General features: G+C 37.6%; 2 protein-coding genes across 2 annotated transcripts in view; one reads left to right on the top strand and one right to left on the bottom strand.

Annotated features, from left to right (window-relative positions):
- The window catches only part of LOC114245951 (uncharacterized), a 27,064-nt gene extending 15,950 nt beyond the window's left edge, over window positions 1–11,114 (top strand). The window contains exons 2-5 of the mRNA XM_028178285.2: window positions 2,089–3,048; window positions 4,501–5,912; window positions 7,224–7,392; window positions 7,818–11,114. Coding sequence (XP_028034086.2) covers window positions 2,095–3,048; window positions 4,501–5,912; window positions 7,224–7,392; window positions 7,818–10,379 — 5,097 coding nt within the window. The 5' untranslated portion in view covers window positions 2,089–2,094 and the 3' untranslated portion in view covers window positions 10,380–11,114. The remainder of the gene's footprint in view (window positions 1–2,088; window positions 3,049–4,500; window positions 5,913–7,223; window positions 7,393–7,817) is intronic.
- Window positions 11,106–12,500, bottom strand: TfIIS (RNA polymerase II elongation factor). Its single transcript, XM_028178286.2, has 2 exons — window positions 12,333–12,500; window positions 11,106–12,101 (listed from the first exon to the last, which is right to left on the bottom strand). The coding sequence occupies exons 1-2, from the start codon at window positions 12,399–12,401 to the stop codon at window positions 11,304–11,306; spliced, it is 867 nt and encodes a 288-aa protein (XP_028034087.1). The 5' UTR covers window positions 12,402–12,500; the 3' UTR covers window positions 11,106–11,303.

The following is a 12,500-nucleotide window of genomic DNA, read 5'->3' as shown; positions in this document are numbered from 1 at the left end:
AAATAATAAGCAGACGGGCGTTTCCCTTGCCGCGACGAGCGCCATCGACGACAAACAATTTGAGAATCGTGTGTGAAATACATTTACATTAAGTATAAAAGAAACATCAACAGCCAAGGCAAAGTCGATACGCCAGCAACCCCAGCTTGTGTCGGTTGGGTCGCTCTATAAATAGAGGTACGTAGCAGGTGTGGTGGATGAGAGGGCAGCGAGGGGCGCGCGGGACGAAGGGCATCCGCCTCTGCAGCGCTCCAAACCGCTCACAGCGGCCAACGGACCTTAGCGTCGCCATATCGATTACGAGGGCTCCCCCTGCGGCGCGCCGCCGCCTCCATTGTACTCGGGTTGGGATGCCTTCTCCGGCCGTTTCCTGGCACGACCCTGTCGACTTGTCTGCGTCGACGAGCCGGCTGCTGACCCGCCCCTCGCCCCGCATCCTACCCTCGACCCATCAGAACCCAAGTGTCAGCTGCCTTTCAAGACAAACCCACCTGAGACTACGCTGTCTCCGGTAAAATTTAATGTTTAATGGTAAACTCGGTAAACATATAATAACGAACATAGTATAAGACGAAAATAATAACGATACAATAATAATAAATAAATACATTTTAACCTTACTTCCTATTTTGTGTTTGTTACTTTAATTTGTTTGATTTAATAATATTACAATTCTGCCGTCCTAAAGTTATACATATAAGAACAAAAAATTACGAATTTTAGCAAGCGAAATTTATTACTCTACGCATAAGGGCTAAAATAAATCATACAAATCTCAAAAAATTTTAAATCTTAAAATATCTGTATCCACACGTTCGTTGCTAATCGTAACTAGAACAAGAATCTTAAAAGTAATTTATGAAATCGACTTTAAAAAATTTTCATCGTCGATGATAAAGTTAGCTAGTGAGAATAGTAAATATTGTAGGCGTGCAATTATTTCAACCTAGTTAAATATAACTAAATCTTCCTTAAGAACAAAAGACATCAACGCTTTTTTGCTAATTAACATAGAATTAACATATTTTTTAAAGTTTGGACTCTATTTTTTGTCTTTTTTACAGTAGTACTAAACATATTAAATATGTATTTCCTTAAATAAACTCTTTACTTGGTGCTGTATGATAATCAAAATATATATGGACATTAAACAACAATAAGAGTTTTAACTAACAAAATAAAAAATCATTTACTACATTGCCGTCCAAAACCAGATAATTTGTCAATAATTATTAGCCATTTCGAATATTCAAATGAATAAGCGTTATAATATTCCTCCGTAACGGACGATTTTTACACTTCATTTACAACATGTATGCTGTGAAATGAGCTTTACACACAGGATTTGTTTAAGCTGTAATAAATAGCTTAGAAGCTAATGAAAAAAAAAATTACCGCGTTTTATTATTCGTGTAAATTCAACATGGGACTTCTTGGTTGAATGTTAGATCGTCAATACCTGTCTGGACATTTATAAGTCCTCGACTTTTATTAAAATTAGAACTTATGTGCATAAAGGCCAAAGGCGAGCCTATCAGTCTAAGGGCCACGCTTAATAGTAATTATCGGCTGTTGAGTATTTTTGATAAATAAAATATATTGAAATAGCCACTATTGGGTTGCATTCGAAAATGAATACAAAGACTGATTAGCTATTTGGACGGCAGTAACTCTACTTCTTTCTTCTTGCTTGCTTTGTTTAACAACGAGTACCTTATAGTATTAACAAAACTAAAATCATTGCGTGTTTTGTTATGATTTACATACAAAGTGTGAAGGAAAAGCCAACGTTTGGCCAAGGACTAAAATTGTTGAAGACAGACCGCCACTTTTGTTCACCCTAACCAACCGCGTTGAAGAGGATAAGAAACACATGACATAAGGCCCGGCCTCCGCCTCCCGACCCGCGCCTACGCGTCCTCGGTCCGACCGTCAGCCGCCACGGCAATCGCCGGCTGCTTGGAGTTGGGCCACTCATTCAGCCGGCGACGTTCTCGCGCACCGCACACGTGCCGGCAACCAAGGCGCGTTTCTCGCCGCGCGCTCTCCCGGAACGTTTAACCGACACAGAACATTATTTTGTTACAGCGGAGTATGCTTCAGCAGATGTCCTCGCCGGCTGACGCGCAATTCGGCGAGGTCACGACAGTCGCGCGCGCCTTCGAAGGCCGCCTCCTCGGCGACGTGTCCTCTGGCGCTTCTTCAGACACCGCCGAAGATTTTGAATTGCCCCACTGTAAGATAAGAAGAAACTACAACTGTACAAAGTGCACGTTCTACACTCAAAATCCACGCGCTTATCTGGTACACACGCGTGACACTCATTTCGTTAAGTTGAAGATATATGAATGTCCCCATTGCATCTATGCCTCGAGGCACAATCAGAAACTCGTAAGACACGTTAAGATGGTCCATGATGACTTACTTTTGCAAACGACCGCAAAAGTCGATTTCGAGATGCCCCAAACAAATGGTGGCTATGTTGAAATTGAATCGCAAGAACGGCAAGATAGAATGGAAGATATGCTAGAAGAGATCGAGGAAGTCGACGATATACAGCTTGACATGGATGACTGCACTGATGATAAGACTGACCGTTCTTGCGAAATAGAATTTGAAGAAGAACGATTTAGAGGCGACACTCCGTTGAAAGGCAAGGATAAACTTTTCTCCTGCGATAAGTGTAACTATGTGACACATTTACGAGCGCGATTCACTAAGCACGTCAAATATCATTCGATGCCCATGATCAAATGCATAGTTTGCGACTTTAGAACACCGTACAAATGGAACTTAGATCGTCACATGAAAAATCACGGTGGTATCGGAAGTTTTAAATGTTCAATGTGCAACTTTACTGCGGATATAAAGCAGAGTTTGACTGTACATGAAATGAATCACCACACGCCACAGGCGGGCCACTCGCACGTCAATCGTCGTCGCAATCGGGTGGGCGCCAGTGACGCAGCACAAGCGGACGAAGCGAGTTTGCTTCTCATAAAGGAAGAGGAAGGGAGCGGCGATTCACGATCCTCACACTCCGCTTCGGTGAGTGCCGCCGTCGTATGCTTGTTGTCTAATGTGTGTGAGCGACCGCACCTCTCTGCGGCCGCAGGTAGCGCACAGTGACGTCACACTGTTGTCTTTCGCTTTGAATGCACGCGGTTTATCTGCATGAATTTTCATTCTCTTCACAATGCATGGTCATGTCCAATTCGTTATACGTAACATCTTAACTATTGTTATTATTTTCCTGCATGATCCTCTCAAACGTCAAGCTCTGTTCTAAATCATTTAGTCTATACTCGATATAACGCGCAAACCGTAAACAAATCAACATCATGATGATGGACATTGATTCGGATAACGTTTCACACATTCAAAACTCAGGATAAACTGTGCGAAGTAATCATAAAACATTATAGAATATTTAAAAAACAAACATAAAACCGGCGCATTGTATATTTATTATATATTTATGTAGGTACATTTACTAGTTAACAGATCGTTAAAATATGAATCTACTGTGAGAATATTAATCTACTTAGAGTGAGAATATTCTATAAATTTTTAAGGGCAGTACAGATGTTTGTTTACTATATCACAGGTTTGATTGTAATATAGCCTGCAAATAAATCGTGCAATCCGGCTTAATAACAGATCATAACAGAACTTGATAGATAGCAATTGAAAACTTGAGTTTACTTCTTAACGCCTCAAATTAGGCGGTGGCATTCTTGTATAGACTACGCTAAGATATATCGCTAAGTATCGCTAGTCTCACTAAGTAAGAGCCGTTAGCTCACTTCTTAATTTATCAGCATAGAATTAAATCTCCCAAATATTTATGGAAGTACGTTATAACGTGCTCTTCGTATTTTGGCACGAAAGCTTGATTTTATGTTCGTAGTAATTATTTTGCCTGTAATAATATTAATTTTATTTGTATTTGTTGTAATTCTCCGAACGTCAGCCGGCTATCGGTAGCTATGGCTCTGTTGTATGAAGATTAATCTATCTTACTGTAATCGAAGGCAGACGAGTGCATGCTTCGTCTGATGGTAAGTGGTTATCATGGCTGTCAGCAGTGTAAGAGATACAACTAAGCCGCTGCCCACCACTAACATATTATGATGGAAATAAATGATAAGATAAAATCTAAGATAAATAATCACCATTTACATTCTTGTAACTGTTTGTTAGTCTTCGTTTTCATCCTGACACAAAGATGTGATTTTTTTATTGCCTTCTAAGGCCGACGAGTACACGTCCCACCAAATAGCTCGTGGACATCAACAATGCCAGGGACCACAGACTCCTGTCAAACTTCATTTCATACATTCACTAAAATACTGATATAATCAGTAATCGGTAATTCTAAAATACATGATGTTGATTGAAAATAATTGTGCGATTATGTTACATATTATTAGTCATGATTATGTTATATTGTGAACGTTATAATGTTTCCACCTTAAAGTTTCTTTTCTCGTTTTACAGGAAATGGGATTACAGAATATGGAGAAGGACCTCTCCTGTAATAGTGATTCAAACGACACCTCCGAAGCCCCAAACAAGATCTCACATTTTGTTCACAATGATCACAGTCAGCAGTCGCCGAGCAGCGGCACAGACGACTCAAAGGGGCAAAGGAATAAAAAAACTCCTCGACCCCTGCCCCAACTCATACCCCTAAACACGTCAACGCCCAATCAAAACAAGACCACTAACAATGAGCCGCCAGCCAAAAAAATGAAATTATGCTCAGATACCGAAACGCCCGACACTATGATCTGTAATCCAGAAAGTCCTACATACGACAATTGTTTTACCAATAATACCTTCATCAAAGATACCGAGTGCCGAAAGAAAAACGAATCATTCTTTGACAAACTTAAAAAGCGACTCTTGACTGAAACCGGCGAGGAGGGATCGCTTATATGCAAAAACTGTAGCTTTCAAAGTAAATGTTTGTCAGAGCATTCGGTACACGAAAAGAATTGCATACCATTAGCGAGCAGAAGCATGACGAACACGCTAATGCCTAGTTCAGGTTCAACCCGTTGCCAGAACTGTAGACACAGATGTAAATCTAGTGCAGATCTATATGTTCATATGCAGAGCTGTGGGAAAAGTGCTAATTTAAAACAAAACGAAATTTCTCAGGACCAGAATTCGGCAAGCGACGCCGGTAATATAAATCGTGATAAAGATGTTGAACCGCATCCAATGGAGAACGTTGTTTTTGTTTGGAACAATATCGAGCCGAACGAGCCAAACAAGTTCGAAATACCATTGGACATAAACATAAATGACGATTCAACGCTTCCAGATATGACGCGAACCTACGAAATTGAGTTAGTCGATGAAAACGAAAGTATGAACTTATCGCCGAGTCAGGCGGCCGGTAAAAATGTGTTCAAATGTCCGCATTGTTCCTTCTGGGCCTCGACTGCGTCCAGATTCCACGTCCACATCGTAGGACATTTGAATAAAAAACCATTCGAGTGCTCTATCTGCAAATATAAATCGAACTGGCGGTGGGACATAACGAAGCATATCAAATTAAAATCCGTTAGAGATCCAGATCACAACGATGCCAAAGTATTGATGACCGATGAAACGGGCAGAAGAAATTACAGCAAGTACACAAAATTCTTAGCCATACCTGTGCCTAATGAAAATGGAAAAACTGAATTTCGTTATCTCGACCCTAACACGTACGTTGACGACACTATGGATGTCGACGACCCCGCCGACGAATTCAACGATACCAACACAATATACGATATGCAACCGTTAAACCTCCAAACTAAGCACTTTGAGTTCCAAACATCACTTGAGTCCATCGCAAATCAAGATAAGAAAGTAATAAAAAGGACACTCTGGAAGTGTAAAAAGTGCAATTACAAGTAAGATTTATTTGTGTACCTTTGTTTTCTATTTACTAATCTACTATCTGACATTATGTCATTACTATCGTTTCACATAGTTAATTGAACTAGTGGTCCCGCAGTAGTCGAAATTCGACTACAATTAATTGGAATTGTAAGTTTGTACACTATTATGATTGTATTTTATACTTCTATAATCACAAATTTCGCTAAGACTACACTATAAAAAATATTAACAAAGACAAAATATTTAATCTATTCTCAATTTGACAACAGACGCCAAGAACAAAAGTTAGACAATAAATAAATAGTATGCATGCGTGTGTGCGTCCAACACATGGAATGTAGTGTGTGTAATGTTTTCTTTATTGATTTAATGTATCTTTTATTTATTCTTTAAAAAAAATATTAGCATTGTGCACTTCTTCTCTATATTCTCTATAAGTGTGGAAAATTTCATACTCCTCCGTCCGCGCAATTTTTGTAAAAAGGGATACAAAGTTTTTGATCCACGTATTAATATATAGATTAACCTACGTACCTTTCTCGCTTGAAGGAATGTCTATAATGATTTCTTAAGGTACACAACTCTACAGTATTAATCTTACATTTTAACTATACCGGAATCTATATCTGATTAACACAATGCTGATACTATTTCCGTCAATAGACGATCAGGCTCATGGCTTAACTTGTGTTAAGTGGTTACATGAGTCCATAAACGTCATAATGTATTTTAAATATCCGGAAACATAGCGTACAAATCTCAATCGCATTGGAATTGCGTTTATGTTATCCTTGTTAACTTTTAGTCGTAAAAAAAAAAAAATACACAAGATATGATCTGTATTCATTCGACAGATATTATTTTGAGATCCCACATCTCAAAATTATGCCATGTATATATAGCTACAAATTGAATTTAGTAATTTGTTAACTTACTTTGATAGACAAACTCAAGATGCTTTTAAACGCAACCTTTGCTCCGTACTACATATATTATATTTACCCGTATATATTTTTTATTGCTTAGATGGGTGGACGAGCTCACAGCCCACCTATTTTTAAGTGGTTACTGGATCCCATAGACATCTACAACGTAAATGCGCCACCCACCTTGAGATATAAGTTCTAAGGTCTCAGTATAGTTACAACTGCTGCCCCGCCCTTCAAACCAAAACGCATTACTGCTTCACGGCAGAAATAGACAGGGTGGTGGTACCTACCCGCGCGGACTCACAAGAGGTCCTACCACCAGTAAACCTTTTACTATAATATATATAATTGTTAATAGAATATCAATAATGAGAGTTTTTGTTTAAATTTCAGGGATCCATCAAAGGATGCGTTATTAGAGCACGTCCGAGAACACGCTAAGGTCGAAGGTGCGAGTGATGAGGTACGAAATAAGAAACCAGAAAGTTCTATAGATCCAGCGGACTTGGCATATCGTTGTGGGCATTGCCACCAGCTATCGAATTGGAAACACGTAATACAGGTAAAATTTACCTTGACTTTATCTTTAAAAAAATGTTTATTTACTTTTACTAGCGACCCGCCCTCGCTTCGCTTCGGAAACATTAAATTTTATTATTGATAGCGGAGTCCCGCGATGCTACCCGCGGTTATTGTCGTACCGCGGGTGAAGCCGCGGGGCGAAGCTAGTCTAAAAAAAGTAGCATAAGTTACTCTTTATATCATCAGCTACCTATCAGTAAAAGTCCCGTCAAAATCGGTCCAGCCGTTCCAGAGATTAGCCGGAACAAACAGACAGACAGAGAAAAATTTAAAAAAATGTTATTTTGGTGTATGTACCGTATATATATTCATATGCATGTAGTAAAAAGAGGTTATTTCAATATTAAAAACAGACACTCCAATTTTATTTATATGTATAGATAATCTTGATTATCTTGTTTGCAGCGTCACTGTCGCTTGAAGCATAACGGCGTTATAAAAGTCATAACAACGGTCAAACAGAAGCCAGAACTGAACAGTGCCGTTGGATCGTTAACAATCGATGACATCACATCTGACTTTTGTACCAAATGTCCATTCAAATCGAACGACAAACAAGCACTCTTTATTCATTTACAACAACACCAACCGTCAACAAACTCGGTCTTTAAGTGCTACTTTTGTCCATTTTTTGTGAAAAACGAAAGTGAACTGATACAACATTTACATGTTCACGGCGTCGAAGATCCAGAAGATTTTATCTCTAAGGCCAGGGGATGCAGATCGCCATTGCCAGACTTAGCCTCTGCCTTAACGCCCCAAGGTGCTTCGACTAAACGACATAGATGTTCAGAATGTCCATATGAGACAAATAGCAAATCGCAGTATATGTATCACGAACAATTTCACCGCTTGCCCGCCGATACTCCTTATAAATGCCCCGAATGTAATTATAGCGTTTCGAAACGGCATTTGCTTCATCAGCACTTACGAGTGCATGGAATTCATCCAAAGAAAAATGAGAGCGAAGCGGAGTTAGAACTAATGTTAAGGGCCGATGATATTTCCGATGCGGCCTCAAATTCGTTCAATGAAATTCCGTTTGTTTGGGTGTCGGCTAAAAACGAGTTCCACAAAATGTACAAATGTCGTTATTGTTCGTATGTAAATTCGCAAAAATGCAAAATCCCAATACACGAGAAAATTCATTGCCTCGTTTTCGAAAACGACGCATCCGTTTACTACAAATGCTCCGAATGTAAGTTTACTTTTGATAATGCGGTAAAATTGGCCGAGCATTCCAAATCACACGGTGACTTATACGGACGGATTTATTGCCCCGTCGCGGACGACATTCCGGACGATGAACAAGTGGCCAAATTACGTAAGGTCATTGAACTTGAAAAACTGGGAAATAATGATTCGTCGCCCCCTCATGAGGACGGTGAAAGCAAAGAAATCAAAACTTTGTATTTCTGTCAACTGTGTCCTGCACGTTATTTTACGGATACCGAACTCCAAGTTCACGATAAAAATCACAATTCAAACCTCTCCGTCAAATGTAAAAACTGCAACTTCGCGGTATCAGAAGAAAGTGAATTGGTTTTACATGCCGTAGCTCATTCTGATGAGTACCACACGAAAACCAGAATGCTTAAATTCGCTCACAATTCTCATCCTGCCCACAGGCCGCCTTGTTTGGAGTCTATTCGGACCGAAAGTGGCGTTGAAATTTGGGTGATCAATCACAATAAAAAACATGAAATTGTAGAACTAAACAACAAGAAATCCCAAGAAGTCAAACATACACCTAAACAATATAATTGTAAAGAATGTCCCGCCAAATTCTTTAAAGGTTCTGCTCTGAATTACCACATGGGCTTACACGGCGGCGAAGGCGAATATAAATGTAAAAGTTGTAGTTATGCTGTCAAAAACATTGGCAATTTGGCAAAACACGAAGCATTACATGAAAAAGAAAATAAAAATTCCAATGGCGATTATGAATCAGGGGAAGACGCGGATTACAAAAACATTCCAATTTCAGGAACAGACTTATTCCAGAGAAAGACCGAAGCGCAGAAAAGAGTACTCACCGATAAAGATAAATTAGTTAAACCCAACGATCACTTTCCACCCGTGCTTCAAGCCGATCCACAATTCGGATTCTTGATGCATGGTAATCCAGAATTCATATATCCAACTTATCTTAAAAACGGACGTCAGAAAGAAAAACGATACAAATGCCATAAATGTCCGTCTGCGTTTGAAAAAAGGGAACAATATAAAATACATTTATCTTTACATGGCTCAAAACAGAGGTACAAGTGTGAACTTTGCGACTACTCCGTTAAATATTATGCAAATTATGTCCAACACATGCGGAAACATCAAATGAACGATGAAGCACAAGCCGAGAGGAAGAAGGGCGGTTGTGATTTCGTTGAAACTGAAATACAAGATTCAGATAATTTGAAAGGTCCGGAATGTGCCGATAACCTTAAATTGGCAGTCAAAACAATTCCAAAAGGAATGCCTAAAACGGACTTCCAACAATTTTCATATAGAGATCAACAAACACTGCGCTTATTACAACGTAGGCGATCAATGTCTTCTATTAACAAAGATGCAAGTGCAACTGAATCTACAAATAAGCGTAAATTGCACTCGTGTCTTCTGTGTCCTTACACTAACCATCGCCAGGACGCTTTAAATAACCATTACAAAAGACATGACGATACGGACCTCGTTAACGTTGCAAACTCTGCAAATCATAAATGTAATTATTGCGATTTGATAGTCCTACAATCACATTTCTTGAAAGAACATTTAAAAACACACTTTAACTATCAGAAAGCATTGACTCCTGAATGTTTTGTTGCAAGTGAAGACGTCAATTTTACAATCACTAAAATCGATAATGAAAGTCAGCCGTACGATCTCAAATTAGAAATTCAAAATAAAAATTTGACATGCAACACTGATAAAATATTTGTCAACATTAAAACTGGTGAATTATTGGTTTAATAATTTCTAATAGTTTTTCTTGTGTTTATGGTCAAGTGAAATATGGTATGGAAACCAAATAATTGCTTTTTAAATAAAATGTCCTATTCATTATTAGATACTTGCCATATTAGATTAGCAATTTGATTTTAAATCTTTGTGCTAAAATTAAACTCAATTACTGAAATTTGGAAGGTCACAAAGATAGTATATTTTTAGATACATGTAAACTTTGGCAAATACTATACCATGAAAGCAGTGCAAATATATGTAAAATGGGTGACACTGCTATTAAAAACATGATAACATTTAAACAGTGGAATATAGTATAAATTATAGTTAGTTTTGAACATTATTGTATCTCAACAGATTGATAGCTGCAATTACTTATTGTATAAATAAATGTACTTTATATTAATTATTGTACCTGTTGCTGCTTGCATTCATTATTCAATTGCTAAATAATTTTAGTTTAAGAAACTGATGTTAAATTCGTCAAGTTTGTCTTCATTTATAATACAAAATATTTATGTATAATAAGTTGAATACCATGCAATGATATAATTGGTTGTTTCTAACTGATTAAACTGTTATTAATCCAAATACATCCTTTAAGGATATGTAATTTAGAAAATAAAGGTAATCACAGATAAATTGTGATGCTTAAGAAACTTTTGTTTTAATGTTAATTTAATGTACAGTTAAGTGACATTTTCTTTAATTTTATTATAAAATAAAACCGATGTCTGACTTAAAGCAGATTATTTTATTAAATTTTAAACTAAAAAATCACCTTATCTACACACAATAGTTGTCAATGACAGTAATAATGCATTTATATTTGCAAGAAACCAAATCATAGTAAATGTAATAAAATACATGATACTAAAAATGTATCATTTCAGTAAGTATTTAAACCATCTTTCTAGATTGTTTAGAGCAGTCTTAGCAAAATTTCCAGCGATTACCACATTCATTACAAAGGACAAATGTGGTCATAGGTTCATCGGAACTTCTTGTTTGTAGTTGATTGTAGGTACAGTTCTTCTTTTTGCATTTGCCACATTTTAACATTTCTGTTTTGGTGCCTTGAACTGTGGCAAGCTGTGCATCATCAATAGCTTCTTTAATGAATTTTTCTCTCAACTTTTTCATTTCATCACTTGCCATTTCTTCAGGAGTCATTTTAGCTAAACGTGATGCTGAAATGACACCATTAAAGAAATTTGTACGTAATGTTGGGTTCTTAGGATCTTTCAAGTTAGCAACTCTTGATCTAACCCTGTTTTTGTAACGCATGTCAGTGTTTTTGAATTCAGCATAAATACACTCTTCTAACTCTTCAGCAAGTTCTTCAGGAGATCCGCAAGCATTGGAAGTTTCACCAGCAGCCTTGAGTGCTTGGGTTAGAAGTTCTCGACACTTGAGCCTTACTGCATCTGTAGTGTTGGACTGTGGTGGAAATGATGCTGGCAATTTCTTATCTCTATCTTCTTTTTTATCTTTGTCTTTACCTTCTTTTTTAGATTTGGATGAATTTCCATTATCCTTAGTCGTGTTTGGTGTCGACAAAAACTTTTTCCAGTTTTTAATTAGTGTTTTACAAAGCGATATAACTTCATCATCTTTGCTAGATTTTCTCAGAGCATTGACAGTCATTCCTATTCTTGTTTTCGTTAAGACGTCCAAGTTGATAGCCATTGTTTGAAGTGCTTTCAGAAGTTCTAACGCTTCTTCTTGACCCTGTAAATGTTTTCATTTCATTTATTATATTACGGGTGGGTTGTTTACGATTCTAACGTTAAACATGCATGTTGAAAATTATGTAGGACAAAGAGGCGTGCAATAAAATACAACGTACATTTCATACAACTGCTTTGAGCTCATTTTGTCATGAAATACATGAATTAGATGATTCCAATTAGGGGCAGGCGGGAGACAGATTTCTACATTATTTTAGTCTAAGTTACATACCGTGCCGTCTTCAGATGTCATTTTAGTAAGCTTTTTCTGTATTTTCATAACATCTTCTTCAACGCTCATTTTGATTATTTTGTCTAAATCACGCACTTCCCGCTTAAATCACGAAAATATTTTGCTAAAATTGATAAGCCGACCACCACATTGAAAATATAACTAGAC

This window comes from Bombyx mandarina, chromosome 04, assembly GCF_030267445.1.
Source record: "Bombyx mandarina strain Sakado chromosome 04, ASM3026744v2".
NCBI classification, from domain to species: domain Eukaryota; kingdom Metazoa; phylum Arthropoda; class Insecta; order Lepidoptera; family Bombycidae; genus Bombyx; species Bombyx mandarina.
This window is presented reverse-complemented; position numbering and strand designations above follow the sequence as displayed.

Bases quoted from the DNA above. Each gene is read 5' to 3' on its own strand.
- TfIIS (XM_028178286.2), bottom strand. From the start codon at position 12,401: ATGAGCGTTGAAGAAGATGTTATGAAAATACAGAAAAAGCTTACTAAA. The intron at 12,102-12,332 runs GTATGTAACTTA...AAACATTTACAG, and splicing joins TGACATCTGAAGACGGCACG to GGTCAAGAAGAAGCGTTAGA.